The 20,356-nt window shown below is 47.2% G+C and overlaps 1 protein-coding gene across 1 annotated transcript; it reads right to left on the bottom strand.

The window, feature by feature from the left end:
• Positions 1-5,415: 5,415 nt before the first annotated feature.
• On the bottom strand, positions 5,416-8,763 carry ELOVL3 (ELOVL fatty acid elongase 3). The gene is made up of 4 exons (XM_041415876.1): positions 8,651-8,763; positions 7,786-7,917; positions 6,441-6,592; positions 5,416-5,837 (listed from the first exon to the last, which is right to left on the bottom strand). Exons 1-4 carry the CDS (start codon positions 8,761-8,763, stop codon positions 5,416-5,418), a joined length of 819 nt encoding a protein of 272 aa, XP_041271810.1.
• Between the last annotated feature and the right edge of the window lie 11,593 nt (positions 8,764-20,356).

Below are 20,356 nucleotides of genomic sequence, written 5' to 3'. Positions count from 1 at the left end.
TCTGAACAGTGATCCCCAGGGCAGGTGCCAGGTGCAGCAACCTGCCCTGCTCAGCCTCTGTTGGGAAAGCTGTAGAACAGAGATGGCCCTCTTAAGCTGTACAGGCACCTGGAAAAGCTGCTGCTTCAGCCAGTGCAGAGGGAGGCAGCAGATCCCTCCGAGGGCCCAAGGAAGCTCCAAATACAGCAGGGGAGCAGGGAATCTCTACTCAATGCAATCACCTTTCCCTTCATCAAGCACAAGCTCCAAGGGAAAACACAACTCCACTACTTTACTTTCCTCTTTAGATAGAAAAAAACAGCCCTAAAATATCTTCACAACAAACTGTTATACCAGGAAGAATAGGACAGGCAAATCTGACATAACCCATGCTCTGCAATGTCGTCAGCATGCAGAGAGAAAGCAAGCTCTTTGCTAAGAATGGATCCTCACTAGGACACTGTAAGAGGTCTCACAAACCAAGCACATAAACTGCTCAGTTTTTGCCAAAGCCTCTTCCACAGTTCAGTTGCTTCTGAAGGTATTTTTGAGCAGGTGCTGAAAGCAGTTACAAGCGTCAGCTCACCCTCACTGTAACAGATTATTCTTTGCTCTGATCTAATCCAAAATCTGGGAGCCAAGATATCCTGCACTGAAACAACTACTAGTGGAAAGGGTTCAAAGATCAAGTGTAAACATATAAAACATAAACACAGTACATCCCAGACCATATGTTTCATTTTAACCTGGATCCTACCTTGCTGCTGGGCACAAATGCTGTTGAAGTAGATTCAGTGGTTAATCTCCTCTCTGTGCTGGAGCTGCCATGCAGCAGCCTTTCCACCAAATACACACCTCATCTTGGTGCTACTGTTCTTAACTCCCTTCTCTGACATGACTCTTCCATCTACGGGAAGAAAGAAGGGTCTGGGCTTCTCTGTAATACCCTCTCGTCCACTGAGCCCAGCTCATAGCAGAGTCCATCTTTTCTCCCTGGTAACCCAAGACAGGTGCTGCCACAATCCTCTCCTATTGCCTTGATGAAGAGCTGATCTCTTTACACACTCGGTCTTTCCTCTCCTCCTTTTCCACATACACTGCACCTCCACCCTGTGCTTGGTGGTTCTCTGCGCTGCTCTGATGATTGTGGAGGTCCTCTACTTGTTCCACAGAGAAGATGATGTTTGGCTGGGAGATACGGCACAAGACTTGGCTGCTGACTGTTACAAGATTCAGTGGATGAAAGATATGTCCAACTATGCCAAACAGAAGGCCAGCTCCAGCACATGGTTCTCATTATCTCTTCTGGGAGCCAGTGGGGAAAAGTCAAGACCTAGTTTAGGTCCTGATTTTTCAGCCTGAGTTTTTTTATGCAGTCATTGAAATTAACATTACTCCAGACCACAGCAGGACAGACTCAGTAGCACACAAGGTAACTGGTACATGTGGCCAGTGGCTCTGCAGCCTGGCTAGTTGGCTCAAGTCTTTCCTTCCCGTGCTGTGTGCAGAAGATGGTGGGGTCTGTTTCTGCAGTCAGAGGTATTGTACCAAGTAGGGTCCAGACCAGATGGCAAACCACACACCAGCTCTGAGCTGAGAGCACTTTGTACAATGGTACCTAACAACTGACACAACCATGGGGAAAACCTTAAAAACTACAGAAAACAGAGGTGGCCAACAGCAAATAACTAATTGAGCAAGCTGGCGGCAGAGCGCTCTGGGAGATGTCTCCTGTCTGACAAATGCCACCTGCCTTCCTGGTTCAGCTAAGCCAGTTCAGCCTCTCACATTCAGCTTCTTCCCCACGGGGCCAGGACTCAGACATCATGCTCTCTGGTCCAGCACAAACACAGCAGGTGCTCTACAGCCCTTACCCAGGATTTCTCTCTCACAAGCCCCCAGTACCTCCCCAGATGTATCTTGTTGATACTGCAACCCCAAGCACACAATTTTTAGCAGGATTCCATTTATTCTGGAGACCTGTTAGGCAAATAACTTTGTTGTTGGATACTTCCCAATCTACAGATTTAGCAAGTGCACATCGTCCTCCATCATCCAGATCATTAAAGGAAGTGCTGAGCAAAACCAGACCCACAACAGATGTCCCTGAATTTCACTCAAAAGACCCTTTCCTTTTCAACAGTGAACTGTGGATAACTGTCTGGGTATAGTTATCCAGTGGGTTTTGTACCTATCCAAATCCCATCTAGATCGTCCTTAAAAGCCACTTGACTGGCAGCCGAAGTTCTCCGTCACCATGCCCTTACCCTATGAGAGAGGAAAATTGAATTATTTTGACCAGATTCTGTTCTTGATGTGTCCACATAGCTCCTGCTCATCTCCATTGTTTATATAGTGAGATTATTTGATCCAGTTTTTTATTTGTTTGTTTGGGAATTTTGTTTTTGTTTTGGTTTGTTTGCTTGGGGTTTTTAGTTTGGCTTTGTTTTGTGCTTTTTTGTTGTTGTTGTGGGGTTTTGTTTGTTTGTTTTTTTGTTTTTTGTGGGGTTTGGGTTTTTTTGGTGGTTTTTGGTGGGGTTTTTTGTTTGTTTGCGGGGTTTTTTTATGTTTTTTTGAGGGGGGGATTTAACTGCGAGCAGTTCCTGGATTTTGGCCCCAGTCCCCATTTTGAAGAGGGGGAAATTCCTCGGGAATTTTCATAGATTACAGTGACTAATTCTGGGATAGCTTTGTGCTAGGTTCACCACACCGAGAGGGTCTGAAAAAACCCCGTTTGTCTGAATACTGTCTTCCTTGCACTTTTCTCTCTCAAGGCCAGACTTCAGCCGCCATCACCCGCACGGCCTGTGCTCCCCACTGCAGCTGTCTGAAGGCTCACGCAGAGCGCACCGACGCTGAGTGCCCTCAGCAGCCGCCCTCGGTTCTTGCCCTCAGCCCAGAGCAGCGCGGCACCGTCCCCGCTCCGTGTCCCGCTCGCACAGCGCAGGATGCTCCCGCTCCTTTTGCTTGCGCGTGCTGCCAATAGAGCCCCGAAGCGCGGCGTGGGCGCGCACCTCCGGGCCGCTGCTGTACGTGCGAAAGCTGGGCTCAGACAGGTCCACAACCGTGAGGGGCGGCTCTAACCTTGGAGCCAGTCCCGTTCAGGGCCCGCTGCCGTCGCGGTGCGGGCCTGGCCCGGCCCGACCCGGTCCGGCCCTCAGCGCGGGCAGCGCCCACAGCGCGGGCGGCGGCGTCGCCTAGCGGCGGGCTGCAGGACGTGCCGCGCTCCCGCCGCCGTGACACCGAGAGAGCCCCGGGGAAACCTCCCCACCGCCGTGACACCGAGAGAGCCCCGGGGAAACCTCCCCACCGCCGTGACACCGAGAGAGCCCCGGGGAAACCTCCCCACCGCCGTGACACCGAGACAGCCCCGGGGCAAAACCGCCCCCCTCGCTCCCGCCCACTCCCCAGCTCGGCTTCACCGGCTCTCGCAACCTGGAGCTCCGTCTATTCCCGGCTCCAGGGGGACCTCATCGCTCTCTACAACTGCCCGAAGGGAGGTTACAGTGAAGTGGGGACTGGTCTCTTCTGCTCTGCCTGCAGAGGGGACAAGAGGAAATGGCTTAGAGCTGAGACAGAGGAGAGTCAGATTAGATATTAGAAACGTTTTCACTGTTAGGGTAGTCAGGCATTGGAATAGCTTGCCCAGGAATGTGGTGGAGTAACCAACCCGGAGGTGTTTAAGAGGCATCAGGATCTGGTGCTGGGTGATGTGATTTACTGGTTCAGGGGTTACAGTGGCAGTGCTGGGTGGATGGTTGGACTTGATGATCTCAAAGGTCTCTTCCAACCTTGATGATTCTGTGATTCTTTGTGTTGGCACAGATGCTGGACACAACTGAGGGAGCATGCCTGGGGCAGCTGTAGAAGTTAGGAGAGCTGGCAGTTGCTTCACCAGGACTACAGCTGCTACATAAAGTGCCCCAAACAGCACTATGCAGGAGAGAGACCACCCCATTACTCCCATATGTTCACCACCCCCTCTCTAAAGAGACCTAAATGTGGAAGACAGTTTATTCCTATTCCCCAACCCTTCGGCTGACTGCCTTTCCCACAGCTAGGGAAGGTGCTGTTACACCACTACCCAATACGCTGCCAAGTCCAGAGCAGGAGCCCTTGTCAGAGAAGACTGGACAGGGCTGTTGCCATCTCCCAGCATTGGAAGTGCAGCCCACTGCCATGTGGCAGCTTTCCAGTCCACTGCCTTGAAAGTCTAAAACTCGTTCACCAGGAAGGAGCGAACACCCACCCAGAGGCTCAGACCCTCAGTCTCAGGCTCTGAGACATATCTTGGCTTTATGAAGCACAGTGACATGCTAATTTCAGATGGTAAAACAACAGGCTGATTTTTTAATCATCTCTCTCTCACTTCTAGCTCCCTGGTGGTGAGCAAAGGCGCTCAGGCAGCATGACCAGCTGATGACTGCAGAAGGGGTAAACACAGGAGGACAGCCAGCTGGACATGTCACTAACCCTCAGGAAGACAGAGTATCGAGGCAGAGAAGGCAGCATTCCTCTCACAGTTCTGTACAAAGGCCAGGTATGAAAAAGGCATCAAAGAAATCAATCCATACATGACGGTATTTATTAGTTGTTTTAACACATCTCCCAGTGGCAGATGCACCCAGAGACGAGTTGACTCTGGGACCCTTCTATCCCCATCCCATGAGATTGGCCATGGGCTGGAACCATTGGCAATGCCTGACACACTGCAGGACAGAGCTGGACCCTGCTCATCTTTTAGGGTTTGAGGCAGTAGCTAGTCAAGATAAATAGATGGGTTAATATTGTACAAGAGGCACACCACAGGAACAGCCATTAAAGTTCATGGGATTCAGTTCCTTGCATTACAGAGGAGAAGAGAGAGCCCAAGTAGATCTCTTCCCTACATAACCTTAAAAAAACCAGCAGGAGTTTTCCATTTCAGTGCTGTTCCCACCAGCAATCTACTAGGGCTTCCCTGCAGAGTAGCAGCAGGTTTGAGCTCTGTTCTTCCCCAAAACTGGAGACCATGGAGAGGGCAGTGCTGCTGTGAGAGGAGTTTCCCTACCTTTGTTCCAAGAAGAGTCTTGGTGCATGCAGGATTATATCAGTCCCCAGGAAGGAAGTGAGGCACAAGGCAAACCCAAGTGATGCAAAGAAGGAAAAGCAGAACCACAACCTTGAGGTTTCTAGACCCCAGCCTCTTCCCCTTTCTCCTGTTACCAGCCTGCCACAACCTGCACCTCACTCTGGCATGCCACCCACTGCAAGGCAGATGCACCAAAGGCCAATGTGCAAGTTACTCTGAAGGCTGTTACCTACAGTGATCTCCTCCTAAACCCCATCACACCCATCCCATCAGGCACTTAGGTTCCAGACAGAAGCAAAAAGTTTCCCCTTTTCCTCTCCCTCTCTCCCCACCTCCATCCCAATCTCTTCTTCCATCCCTTGGTTTTAATTCCTTTTTGATTTCTGGGTGCGACTCAGGTAAGTTTTCACGAAGAAGTTGGAGAAGAGGGCCAATAAAGTGGTATACAAGCTCGATGAAAGGAGAAACAGTGGCCAAGTAATTTGGCAGAGCTTATCATCCTTCCATAAGAAGATAAAGATGTTCATTATCACAAATCCTGTAATCTGCACAATCTGTGAAGCGGTGATTAGCCTGGTGATGGAGTGGGGCACCCGGATGCCCAAGGCTGCCACAGTGTAGTACAAGTACATCGCAAAATGGATACTGAGGTTTAAGGCTGCATTCCACCCGGCCCCAGCTGCCATAACCTTATAGCCATACCAGGATAAAATTGTTGTGGAAATGTGGTGGTACCAGTGGAGGAAGATGAGCTTCTTTTTCCGGAGAACAATGAACAGAGTGTCACCTGGGGTTGGGGAAGAGGTATATCATTAGTCAGGTGAAAGCACAGCAGTTGCACAAGTTTTCACAGGAAACAGACCAAGCAAGCTTCAATGCTGAAGCCATTATGTGGTTTGATCCCACCAAAGCCTAGGTTCCCATTGAAATCATCTGTACTGAAGAGGACCATTTAGGCACCCTATCTTCTGGCATGTTTGGAGTTATACTCCAAACATGCCATATTAGCCTCTTGCCCCAGGCTTGCTTTCCCAGATCTACCTGCACTGCATTTCCAACTGGCTCCTCTTTACTTCTTTTCATGGAAACTGTGTGGAAAGCCCAGCCCTCCCTGCCTGCCTGCTACCCCCTCGCCACGGTTGTTCCAGTGCAGAATTGCCTAGTCCAGCCTGGGGATCAAACTCAAACAGTAACATCAGGCTGCAGCCCCATGGAGAGCCAGCATATCATCTCAGTTGAGCAATAGGGAGCAAGAAAATGAGTGACACATGCAAGGCTAAGCAACCCTTTTCTCCAAATAACATTTGGACAGAGACCTGTAAAAGAAAAATCTGCTTGTAAAAGCAAAGCAATTATAAACACATAGGATAAGGAGAAGTTTCAGACTCACCCATTTCAATGAGTTTGCTCAGTGCAAATAGATATATCCAAAGCTTGGAAACAGGGTGGACATAAAAAGATTGACTACACACTGATTGCTTAAATCCTTTGGTAAGGAGAAGGAAGGCCATCTGCTTCCAGATCCGATAGGCTCCAATGAGACTACAAGAAAACCAGAAGAGAGCTGAACACTGTGCCCAGGGCCTCAACATAGCCTCTGACAGCTCTGCACCCATGGATATTTAGTTGACTCCATCTTGATGCTCAGGGCAGTCTCAGAGACATTTAAAAAAACCTTTGCCGCCTTAGACTTCCTAACAAGTTTTACCCAGGATTTAAAACCTATTCCTGCAAGACAAAGTAGCATCAAAGAGTGCTCCCCTCAGGGAAGCACCTCCTGCTTCCACTGCTTGAAGAGGCACTTGAGCAAAAGCTGCCCCACCTGATGAGGAATGGAGGACTTTCCTGCCTTTTGACATGGGGCCAGAGGGCAGGGAGCACTCACAACTTCCCGTGGCAGGCAACTCCTACAGCTTATGAGAAGAAATACCACTTTACCATTGTTATTAACCTGTTTCATTAGCACAAGTTTGTCTTTGAACAGATGACGAACAGCTACCCTCTGACCTCCCCTCTCCCACAACTTGTGGTTTTACAGACTGCTGCCATACTCTGCCCTGACAGAGGACAACCTTTTGACCTTGTCAAAGCCAATTGGAGTTACAGAGGCAGTAGTCTAGTTTTTCTCTGTACCACCAAACAGACAGAAAAAGTTGTGGAGATGAGGGGAATTTTATAAAATTGACATATGCTAGTTTAAATACAGAGCACATGCTGAAACCTTTTCATGGCCACTGCAGGAAACTATTCAATAAGACTGGACAGTTTGAAAGCACATTTTAGTTTAATCTTTTGTCCTTCTGTGAGTGCAGCAGAATTTTCCCCACCTCCTACACAACAGGATTAAAGAAATGGGGGAGCGGAGGGGGTGGGTAGGGGAAGAGAAAGAAATCTAAATTTTAAAGATAAATAGACCTCAAATCAAACTTTCAATTGGCAGGCATCCTTTGAATGAGGGAAGATGTCTGCTCTTGCAGGCTTCACGTTCAAATCTACCCACAAATGATTTTCAAGCACTCTCCCCAGAGATCCTTTTGCAACTCATTCTTGCTGAAGTATTTCTGGTGAGAAATAAATGACTTGTATTAGCAGGTCACTCCCCTAGCTGGAAAGGGCCTTCAAGAGGAAAAATTTAATGTATTTCCCTAGTGATGTAGTGGATAACCAGAACTTTGCATCAATCCAGTTCTGAGGAAGGGTCTACAGCTGTCTCCAGATTTAACAAAGGCTCTTACCTGAACAAAGCCAGGCTGAAGGACCACAGGACCAGTGGTCCCCGCAGTTTGAAGGGCCTCCGTTCCTTCATGAAATGCTGGATTCCAAATATCAGGATCACATAAATAACAGAAAAAATTAAAGACTTTTGCCTGCAAGTAGAGAAGAGGGAACAGTCAGGAAAAGACCCAAACTGACCTATTTTTAGCCAGACTTCTGTAGCCCCAGCAAAGTACTCTCAACAAGAAACAAAAAATCTCACATTCTCATGTTAAAGCTGGGTTTGGTCACAAGAAAGCCTGCCCTGACACTGAGTAAGCAAGAACCCTGGGGACTGCACAAAAGAAAGTGAACTGCTACATCATGGAGATTTCCACAAGACCTTGGTGGGATGAGGCAGGTTCTGGTAGCCTGTGAGCAGGATCCAAAGCAAACACATCAATGCATCATCTTATCCCTTTACATGTGAGACTCTACAGGCACAGGATGTCTAAAAAGGCCAGTTTCATGTCAGCTGGAGCCTCAATTGCCCTGTGTTATATCCCACACATTCCAAGGCTTTAGTGCAGCATGGCAGGGCTGTGTACCCTATCTGGCAGTGCAAGGGCTGCAGTGGCCATCCGCGGATGCTCTTTGCCCTCCTGCCACATCACCATCTCCCTACAAGCTGCAGCCCCACCTGCACCACTGTTTGCTCTGCCACATGTACTGCTGCACCCCATCCTCCACAGCCTCAGGTATGCAACTAGAGACACCCCGTCTTCTCCTCCTCGGAACCGAAGGTCCTCACACTTGCTCTGCTAAAAGCAGCAGGACCCGATAGGGTTACCCAGGGTCTGGAATGCACTAGGTCAACGACCTCTTGTCCTCTCCCTCTCCTCTCACCAATTCTCCTCCATCCATTTCCTGGCTGCCCGGTGATTAAAGTTCTTCTCGAAGTCATACTCCCCCAGCGGCTGCAGCTCCGACGGGTCAATGTTCGCTTCCATATTCAGCATCCCCGGGAGCGACCCGAAACGAGTCACTCCCGCAGGCTTCTCGGTGGATATAGTCCCGGGAATGCGCTCCGCCCCAACATCACACCGCGGCGGGAGGCGGGACCGGGAGCCGCCCGGTCCGACGGAGAACCGGAGCCTCCCACTCCTTATGCTGGGTAAGGCGGGGGAGGCTCTGGTCACCCAGTCAGGCTGAGCGGGAGGTCCTCTCAGCTGGATGGTTCCCCATCCAGCCCAGCTCATCCCTCAGCAGATGGGCAAGGTGATTCCAACACTGTCACTAGCAGCAGGTAGAAATTCCATTACCCTGACTGCAGTTAGCTGTTGTGCCTTCTTCACCATAGACTGAAGCATCTGGCCGCTGCTGGAGACTAGACGGGTTCTGGAAAATCTCCTACTGAAGTTCCTGCAGCTGAAAATGGCTCCAGCACAGTCAAAATCCCCTGAATGCAGCATGCCTCGTTGCACCCTCTGGTCACTCATCTTGGTGTCTCTCCCAAGTGCCATGTCTTTACACAGGTGCAACATCTGCACCCTGCAAAGCTCACAGACTTAGAAGGGGTTTGCTTCATGCAGGCATCACTGCGCCTGTGCACAAGTCATCTGCTTAACTGCTGCCTCTTCAAACGGGAACGTTTGCCTAGGTGAGACATTTCATGGGATTGTAGAATGCTTTGGGTGGAAAGGGACCTTAAAGATCATTTAATTCCAACCCCTTTGTCATAGGGGGGAACATCTTTCACTACACCAAGCTGCCCAAAGCCTTATCCAGCCAGGCCTTGAACTCTTCTAGGGACTGGGCATCCACAATTTTCTCTGTATTTGACAATGTAGTAGTGTGAGAAAATCAGGAAAGAATTTGGCATGTAGGAATTAAAACCCCTTGGTGATTTTTGCACCACCCCTGACTTACAGTCTCCATTTTGCAGAGCACTTGCATGTATCTGTGGAAAGTTCAGCTTACACATGTCAGCAGCAGTGGTTTTACCACACCCCACACTGGGAAAACACCCTGTACATAGCATGAGCTCCCACTGTGCCTTGTACAGCTCTCACCTTAGCATTTCCAGCACCAAGGATGTTCTTCCCCTTCCAAAGGACTGTAGGTCAGGGATTGTGCGGTCTGCATTCTTGGGTCACTTGTGTCTTTCATCTTTCATCACCTACTTTGGGCAGTAGCATCACCGAGCAGAATATTCAGGTACATGCTGGAGGAAACTTTCATCTGTTGCAAGGGCTTCTGCACACCACAAGAACAGGTGCAACCACCAATAAAGCCAAGGGTAAGAGCAGAGAAGAGGCAGCACAGTAACACAAACTTTTTGCACTCCTAATGCATACCAGTCAATGTCCATTCTTATTATTCAGCAGCAAAGCCACGTTGGGAACCTTACAAATTTATCCCTCTCCATGGTCTTGACAATGGTTTCACTGTTGCTGTCTTCTTTGTCTGCATGTTGTCTGTGGATTCACTGTTCTTAGATGGAGTACCGTTATTAGCTATTTGATGCACTACAAGTACAAAATACCTGCTTTTTTGACCTATGCTTTAGCAACTGTTAAACAAGGCCTTCTTTACGTAAGACACCATACAAGAAGAGAAAAAAACGCTTAAATACCTGTTGGGAGATGCAAGGAGGAGTTGGATTAGCTGAGTAGAAAACATCCTGATATTGACATAATTTCTTATTCTTAATTTAGTTTTAGGTTCAGTAAAGTTTTCATTTTGAAACTGTTTCATGCCACATGAACAAGAACAATGCCTCTCCTAGGGCAGGTCTGTCCATCCATCCCTTAGGCGGTGGCGTGTGCAGTTACAGGAGGAGCTCATGACACTGCAGCTCTTTGGTACCATCTGAGCAGGCAGCTGGAAGCCCTCCCCAAGTGTTTCCTTGGCAGATGGGAACAAGAACAACACATGTAAAGAACAGAAGCAGATAGCAGGGATGAGGCTCTTAGCATCCTCTGGCACACATTTCTTGCTTAATAAGGCAGGCTTTGTCACAGACTGAAAGCTCACCTGCACAATCCAGATGCAGTTGTGACATCCTTGTTATCCTCTTTTCTCCCCACTGTCAATACATCTGTCTGCCCTCCTGGATCTGGGTGGATTAGCATGGAGAGAGCTGCCAAGCCCAGTGCCTGGTCACTGGCACTGCTCAGAAACACTGCTGGACTCAGAAGGCTTTAGCAGCTGACATGCAATACAGACATCAGAGCGACATGTGAATAAATAGACGAGCTTATTTTCACACATCACAGTGAATTGCACAGAGTTCAGCTGCTGAGGTGAGGAAGTGGAGCCCCAGCAAGACTTCACACGGAGCAGGAACATCAGGGCTGCAGTTCTGATTCAGTGGGAGGGGAGAACTTCATTCTTCTGTCCTCCAACTGAGTGGGAAGCAGAGACCCTATAGAACAGAAGCCTCCATGCCTTTGTTTTGAGTCCAAAATGGCTAGGTAGGACCTCAAAGAGAAAGGACAATTTTGTGAGGACCATGAAATAACATTGTGGATCCTTATGGAGAGTTGGGTCCCATTAGACTGCTTCTACAGCATTCCAGAAATAATTATTCTTTGAGGTAGACCCAAATAGATTAAATTCTCACTTAAAGATTAAATTGCTATTTTCAACAAGAGTTTTAGTTTTCTGGTAAAGATTCACTTTTTCACCAATACGTGTGGAGAGAGAACTACTTTCTGATATGGGATTGAGCATCACCTACATCTTATTTGCCCTGTGATCAAGAGTACAAGAAAATTGATTTTTGCAAAAATCTCACATTTTTTATCCCAAGTATTAAAACTGATTTCCTGTAACAGAACACTAAACAACAAGTAGACTACTTTGGTGGTAGATAGCACATTTGCCTCCTGTCAAGACTTGAGAGAATGAAGATAAAGACTGCAGGCACCATTCAAAATGAGTAACAACATGCCAAATCCTGGTACGATCCAAAGTGCAAGAATTGGTTTCTAGAAAGACAGAGTGCATAATCTCTTTTCAAAGAATACTACAAATTAACGAAACCAAAACTTTATGGAAGATAAAGGACAGCAAGTATTTACAGCTCCCTCACAGATCAACCACTTCCATAGCAAGTGACACAAAAAAAGATGACACAGAGAAGTCTGTAGGACTTAAACATAGTGGCAGGAGTCAAGAGAGCAGCTACAATAATTAGAATGGGGCAAAACATTATAACAGCATGGGCCAGAGGCAATGTGGTCACCAAAGCCTTCAAGTGCCTGTTGGCTAGCTGACTGTCACTGTACTGCCACCAGCTACCTGCCAGATCCACCCAGGTGGGGACAGCGAAACAAGGAGGCAGAGCTGTTGATTTAAAAAAAAAAAAAATAGTTCTGGGTGTAATATGCAGGTTCAGATCGCCCTTAAATATGAGACCCCTGACATTCTGCAGGACAAGAGTACACGCAGAGTCAGCCTCACCCAAGCTGGGCCCTGCTGCTCTGAGTTACACTGCCTCACAAGCGCAGAGGACAGAGAGGTTTTTTTGCCCAGGAGACAAGGCTATTGCACACAACCACCTCCAAATCAGTTTGTTGTACTGTCTGTATTGTTACTTGTGATTTACACATCAGAGCAGTGAAAGCCATGGAGGAATCTCCTTGCACAAGCACCGCAAGCTTTCATCAAAGCTTAGGATAATGACCTGATTCCATATGACCCTCTTGACTGCAGAGAATTTGACTTCATATATGGACCCTCCCAGGGCAGCTTTTTCACCAGACTGACCACACTATGAAAACAAAGAACAATCTTTGTGTTCTTGATCAAAGTATCTTTTAACTCCTTTGACATCAACAGAAGTGGCATGGCAGGTAAGGCGTGATTTACATGTATTGCAGTTTGTTTTAATTGAGTTTAATAGGTAAGAAGAAATGGTAACTATAAGGAAACAAATGTTCTCTCCTGATTGATTCCCTAACTTTGGAAAGCAGCCTAGTTTTAACAGATATTGCAGCAAAGAGTTTGGCATAAAGCACTGGGGGAGTTACCCTGAGCTGTGAGGCTTACACTCAGCTAACACAAAACTTATGCCCACACAAATGGTGAAACAGTGGAACAAATTGTCCAGAGAGATGGTAGATGTCCTGTCTCTCAAAACATTCAAGGCTGAATGGGGCTCTCAGCAAGCTGATTTAGCTAAAGATGTACCTACTCATTTCAGGGGGGCTGGCACTGGATGATGTTTGGGTCCCTTCCAAACCAAAGCATTCTATGATAACCCCTAGATACAAAAGCTGACACAAAATGAGATATTATTTACATTTTCTCACATTTCATATGTGGGCAGCTCTGAAAAGCTTTTGTTCAGAAAGGGCAACAGCAAGTAATGCAGCACAATAAATAGCATAGCTATTTGAAAACCAAAGCCTCAAGCACACGAGCACATACATTTTTGCATAGATTAAGGCTTCATACCACCCAGTCTGCAGAAGATTATTAATAGCTGTCTTGGGTAAAACCCAGGCAGTTGGCATCACTTGTTCCAAGGAGAGGGAAGAGTTGCAGTGCAAGTGTCAGAGGCAAAGAGCTTCAGTCAGGAGGTAGGCAGGAGACACTGACTCAGGGAGGACAAACACCTGTGCAGATTTACTGATTTGCCCTCACTACCTTGCTTTGTTAAGTTTAGCTATAACCCTTTTTCTCAGCCACCATGGCACAGGTGCATTCCTTTGGAGATGTAAGGGAATACAGGGATAAACACCTGCAATCAGAGCTGCAGGAGAAGCTGTGGGAGACCCCACCCCAGTGCTGGGTAATGGTGAGCGTGCCTGCACATGAGGCTCGATGCCTCACAGGTCTGCCAGCACACGGCACCCTCTGGCACCAGCCACCACGGCCTGTGACACCAAGGTCTCCACCAAGGTGCTCTCAGATCTTTGGCCATTAGAGGGGAGCAAACACTGCAAAAGTGCAGGGAGGCATCACATCTTGAACAGAGAGCCAAAAGCAAGAGCAGACAGCAGGTTTGACTCTCTGGAGGTGTTAGCTGTCCTCTCCTGGAGAAACATGCCCTCGGGCCCAGGGTGAAGAGAGGATCCCCTGCTGTTTGCAAGCAGTCCTTGTGTCTTCCTTCCACTTCCCCAGCCTCAGATGAGCTTCATTGCCTTGCAAGAGTCACCCAACCAGGCTGGTACAAATAGTTTGGGGTTTAACAACTGCACAGTATGAGAGGAAACAATCGTTCCTTGCAGCTTCCTGCATGATGTTTGACTAGAGACCATTAAGAGACACAGCTCAGCAACAGCATCTCTTGTTTGTACCCTGGCAAGATACAAGGACTGCTGATTATGGCTGTATCTGTGTCAGACCTTCACTGTACAGTGTTTGGGCACAGTCCTTCTCAAGGATGTGTGCAATGATCAAGAAATTAGGGCACTTGAGAACAATTTTGCATAGGGCAAGACAAGTAGTGTCCCTTCATGCATGCACACATACATACATACTTTTAAAGATGCCTTCTGGGGAACACACTAAATGTGTCTGCCTTCCCTCTGCCATGCAAGATAGTGTTTTCCAAGCATGGAAAAAGACCCAAAGCAGATGCATTGAATGAGACCTCTCAGAAGGGACCACTTGCAGTCCTTACTAGTGGCCAAGTTATTTCTTGCTCTCTGACCTAGTTGCTCTAACCAATTTGAAAGATCTTCAAATAAAAAAATAACAAAGGGGCTAAGAGTTAAACATCCTAAGGGATAAACAAAATGGTGGTGACATCAGGAGCTATTAACCCGAAGATGTCATAATCTGCAATGACCCTTCATGAGAATGCTATCAACTCTGAGCTAAGGGTTACAAATGCCGTGTAAAACATCCATGATGCAAATCACCTCTAAGCACCTCTTTTGTCAAAACCCTATCATTTACGAATCCTTTTGCTCTCTAAAGCCTGTAAGTAGGCCCACTGGTGTTTGGAAACATTGATTAAAACAAGTGCTTTGAGTGGGCAGCTGGGCTTTTGCCTGGAGTTATGTCTTCAAGCTTGTTGGATGCATATACAGAATCGAGAAAACCTGAGATTAGCAGAGAATCTGCTAATTTAATTTGTTGGTGTCTGTTTTCACAGTTGAAAAATTAGAGGCAGAGACTAGTTTAACTAACAAGTTCTTGAACCAACGAATGTACGAAAATCCAATTGGATGACTTCTGATTGAGATCAAAGGTGTCCTTTGGGCAATCCAATCAACACAGAAGTTTTATCACAGAAGTCTCAAAGCTCAGGCAGAGTTTAAGAACACCTATAAGCACTCATGCACATACCTATTTGTGTTTTCTCAAGTTCTTTAGAGAGAGACTTTGTACAAACATTCAGTATTTCTCAACCAGAACTGGTCCTGTACCTTAAATCAGAGTAAAATAAACCACAGGACAACAACAACATTATTGCATTGACGGAATTGCCAATGCGAGCTGTTGCCTACACTTATCACGGTGTGTAAGAGCTCTCTACCCTGCATTCTCAAAAATACAAAGCACCTTCTGATTTGCTAAAATAAGCAAAATTGCCCCAGAGTCATTCACACCCAGACTTTGCCAATGGCTTTATGTTGGCCCCTCTCCACTTAATCATTCTTGTGCTCCAGTCGCCAGCTGGATCATCTGCTGTCATAGTTAGCAGGAGTTACACCAACACCAGACATGTACAAAACATCACCTCTTTCCTCTGCAAGACTGCAGAGTCCAGGTAAATTTGCCAATCCCAGACAATACTGAGACCACAAAACCACAGCTCAGCACTTTGCTTTGTAGAATGCCGTGGTTACAGAAGTGGGACTAAAATTATATTCCTGCAGAAAGTGCTTGTTTCTGCCTTTTAACGACACTAAATTAATCAGCATTCATTCCACTTGGTTCTGTCTGGAGACTAATTTGATCCCCAGTAAAGCTTGGATTGCTACCACCAGTTACTTGCCTCTTTTTGCAGAACCCCTTTTGGAACATCTTTGGAAAGCCCTGGTAATTGACCCACACTCCTTTTCCCAGATCTGAACTAATACAGTTAGAGGGCTCCTTGGTTAGCAAGGTATGATCTGCAAGGAGAAGAGTCTTCAAGCATTTTTTGGCATTTGGGTTTTTTCCAACTGATTTGTTACAAAACTTACTGTAATGCAACTTCCCTGGTCAGACCCAACCTTTTCTTACAGTACAGGTGCTCACTTCTTTTGCTACTGAGCAGTCCTGACAGAAGGTGGATGGGATGTAATCCAAACACCCAACTGCCAAAGGTGTCTCCACGCTGCCCAAAAGGCCTGCAGTTGTTTCTTCAGCTCCTCCCCACTTTGTAACCCACAGAGGCAGGGTTTTTCAGATCAGCTTTTACCAGTTTTGTCTTTTATTCTTGCCAAGGCTCTCAGCTTCTTACCTGTTTAGTTTTAATGAAAATTAGCCATTCAACCTTCCTTTCCAGTTAGTTTAGGTTTTAAAAAGACTGTTCTTAATGGCAGTCCATGTAGATCATTAGTGATTCAGGGCATAGCCTTTAATACTTTCTTGCCTAGAGCCCAAAATCCAGCATTACCACTGCCTGAACTGACAGATGACGTTACCCAAAGCTTTGTAGGAAGGACACTGAAGTTCAACTCCATCCAAAGCATCTGTTGAACTCTGTTTGCATTATAACATAGGGTTTACCATTTGCAGAATGTGTAATATTGTGTTTTTTTCTTTTTTTTCCCCAGCAAGATATAGAGGCTAATCTGTGTTGTTTTCAAGAATGCTTTGGATATTATTTTTCTGTTTATTGACATACTTTTCCAAAAGCAAACATTACCTATGTGGGGATGCCATTGCCTTTGTGAACCATACCATTCTGCTTTCAATAACTCTTCCAACCTTCCTTGTTATCTTGGATTTCTCAAACCAACTTCCTTTGAACTACAGATACATGGTTCTGCATATTGCTATAACCACACTTATCACTTTCCAATCAAGCAGGATCCCTCTGGTTTCCCAGGATTGCTAACAACAGAAGAAAACTCAACTCTGCAAAGCTCTTTACTAAAATAGCTGAGTTTTACATCAGCACATGGTTTGATCTTGGAACAACCTACCTTATAGAAACTCTTATAACTGAATTCAAAGGAGACAGGATTAGGTTAATCAACAACATCACTGCTATAGCACTAGCACAGATATTTCACTAAATAATAATTTAAAAGTTTTCCTTAAAAACATTGCTACGCAGCCATTCCTACTATGGACACCACAGAGAATAGGTGTAAGAACCTGAAAAAAAAACAGCTGCATCCCACCCAGAGTCTTTTATTGCAGCAGGTAGAGTGGTCCTGATGTGGGTAAATGAACTCAGTTGGAGAGGGAGAAGCACCTTAGCAGCAGTCCCGGAAAAAGAGGGAAGAGGCTGAGAGAGAAGGGAAGAGCTTCCTGTATCCTGAGATATTTGTCAGCTGTTTGGAGTAACTGGCTACTCTCAGCTGTCCTGGAAGGTATAGTGCCCAGCTCCTGGCTGATGTGTAATCTCTCCTTGGTGTTTGCAAGGATTTGGGAAGCCCTTCCAAAAGCACAGCTTGGGAGAGACTGTGGGCATCTCTGCTTTTTGAGACCATGCCTCGCCTGAATACCTGGGAGAAAGCTGCTTTGCACTGCACTGCCTTCAGGACTTGCTGTGCAGTTCCCTTTGCCATGACACAGCCCTAAGGAGGCCCTCGTGGGGACAGAGGGACTAGCTTGCTCCAACAGTGCTCTCAATGGCAAATGGCCACGGCTGGGCTCTGGGGACTTACAGGGCTTGGCTCCTTGTCTTCCTCTATGGGAAATATTTGTAACCTGGAAGCATCGGAGAAAAGCACTGCCCACACTGTCAAGAGCATCAGGGAGGTGCATGGGGGCCATGAGGGAGATACCCACGGGCAGAGGTGAGAGGCTGGGGGTGAGCCGTGCACAGGCCAAGGGCAGGGGTTCCTGCCACGGAAGTGCTCTTTGATTAGTGTCATTAAATGGTGGGTAAGTAAAAATCATCCTCTTCTCTAGTCTTTCCACTGCCACATGGAGCGATTTCACACTCACCTGCAGAGGGAGACAGCTCCTCTTTGTTAGCCAAATTTTGTTGACACTGTGTGGTGGCTCCACCTTACTAGGCTGGAAAAACCAGATAAGGAATTGGTGTGGCTGTGGCAGCCCACAGTCAGATTCTCCCACGGAGACTCTGCCAGGGGTGTGCGGGGACCCTTCCCAAGCCAGCACTGGGGCTGGAGCAGCGGTAGTTTATGAGCTGGTTGCAAAGTCCTTCAGGGCGGCAGCCTCCGAGGCAGTGCCAGGCCCCGCTCCAGTGTGCCCCAGCAGTGCTGCAGCTGCTGGCACTGGGCTGAGGAGAGTGGGTCACAACAGGAGCCATGCCAGTGAGTGGCTTCACTGCTCCTTATTCCCCACAAGGAGCTGCTCCCAGCAGAGGAGCTGCCCCCAGCCCAGGGTCTGGGCAGAGATGCACAGCCATCACCTGGAACACGCATTCATTTGCAAACCCAAGCCAGGACGGCTCCCAATCACAGGGCTGCCGTGCCTCATGCAGAGAAGTTTGGTGAGGAGCTGTGGGGCCGGGTGAACCTGAAAATCTGGCTGAAGCGTGCCCCGAACACCTCCCGCCTTGCTCGGGGCCTGCAGGGAGAGCCGCCCTCAGCAGCGAGGCCGGGGTGCTGCGGGAGCCTGCTCCTGCTCCCCCTGTCCTGCCGGCAGCGAGGCACAGGGACACAGCTGTGCCCTGTGCACAGCTCAGCTGGGGCTGCAGCTCTTGGGTGAGGCTTCTTCAGTCTTCTGGAAAGCATTGACTCATGTCCTACTTTTCCTCGAGGCGAAAGAGGAAAAAAAAAAAAAAAGATCTTGTTCCCTGCTTGCTGCCTCATAAACCACAGTTTCAATTTTTTAATTTCCCAAGTTACACCACAGCTCTGCGTGCCTGTCTCACTACCTATGGCAGGGAGGGTGTTTAGTAACTGCAGGCACCGTGCCCAGAGATCAGGCACCAAGCTGAAGGCAGAGCTGCATGAAGGATAAAGCTCACCTACATCCCTTCCCCCACCATGGCTTTTAATTTGTGTGACAGGCTACTCATTATTCCTAATTTAACTTAATAACTAGCTTAAACCCTTGTTATATTTTTCTTCTGTATTCAATACTGAAAGAAAGACAAGGAGAAAAGAGAGATAGATATGTGTTTATAGGGAAAGATTTACAGAGGACAGAAATAAAGCTGGAAAAGCTAGAGTAACCTTCATCTTCAGTGAGTATATTTAAATACTTTTATAAAATCACCTTATAACTTAGAGAATGGCTCCTGACAGTTTCTAAGCCAGTACACAGATTTTCCTAGGGAAGATTCTTTACTTCAGGTATGCTTTTTGAATGTCCACTTCTTACTCACAAGGTCCTTGGGCAGGTTAGTGCTTTACTCCATTAGAAATAGTTGCCACCACATTATGGAATCATTTAAAAATAGACTATATAAGCCTTGACTCCCTGGATAGACATGCCTAACTCTGCAATACCTTTGGGAATGAAAGCAGCCATAAGAAGTTCAAGAAGTTAACAGCATATCTCATAGGAGACAACACGCTAATGCTGCATGTGGTGCTTGCTTGAGCTTCTTTCTGAAACTGAATAGCAAGGAGGAAGCATAGGAAAATAGATTCACATTTTTGTAAGTCCACACAAGGCTCTTGGGTCTCAAATGCTTCTCTCTTCTTTTCTGCTTGCAAACAAACCAACTTGCAGGTCTCTGTCCTCATCAGGCCATGGTGCCTCCAGTTTGCAAACATGGTGTATTTGTCTTCTCCCTCTTTTTTTTTTTTCAAGTTCAAAACAATCCAACATTGTTACCAAGCCACCAGCCTCCCAGCTCTCTTGCCGTGTTCAGCCTAATCTAAACATCCAAACTCTCATGTAGGCAGCAGTAATGATCTCCTTCTTCCACCTCAGAGATGAAAAAATGATCCACCTCCACCCCCTTGTCCAAACTCATCTGCTAGGAGATGACAACAAGGTCACTATAGTGCAACTGGAAACAGGCAGGAATGCTGAAAATTTGTGGCAATATCTCTTTTTTCATCTAAAAATAAACCCCAAATCCCATCAACTTCTTAATTTCAACTTGTAGACAGAAAGGTGCCAGGCAGACAGTGTTTCTATTACTTATCTACAATGCCCACTTTCCCCCTAATATCTGTCAGCACCTTGCTCTGGTCTCCCTCTTCCTGCCATTAGGGACTACTAGGCTCCATATCCTCAGCTCAGAGGGCATGAAGCTACAAAGGGCTGCTACAGAGCAAGGCTGATAGGTAATCCAAAGTCACCTAAACCTTAGCCCCTCTGCAAACTGAGGGTTAGGCAAGGAAGACAGCACTGCCTGGCCTCAGAAGCCCTCCCAAGTTAGAGCCAGGCACTATTCCAACCTAGAGCAGCCCAGGAGCCCAGCCAAACTATTGTTTCACAGGTTGCAGTAAAAACCCCACATGGAACAGCAAGCAAGAGCAGAGCCTAGAACCACCAGTGAGGGCAGCTGTGGCAGTGAGGTTACTTTCCAGCTCCTGGGAGCACTGCAGTGGCCCCAGTGGGAGC

The sequence above is a fragment of the Onychostruthus taczanowskii genome, unplaced genomic scaffold (genome assembly GCF_017590055.1).
Source record: "Onychostruthus taczanowskii isolate IOZ18803 unplaced genomic scaffold, ASM1759005v1 scaffold5, whole genome shotgun sequence".
Lineage (NCBI taxonomy): Eukaryota > Metazoa > Chordata > Aves > Passeriformes > Passeridae > Onychostruthus > Onychostruthus taczanowskii.
Note: the sequence above shows the minus strand (reverse complement) of the source record. Positions and strands in the feature narration are given on the sequence as shown.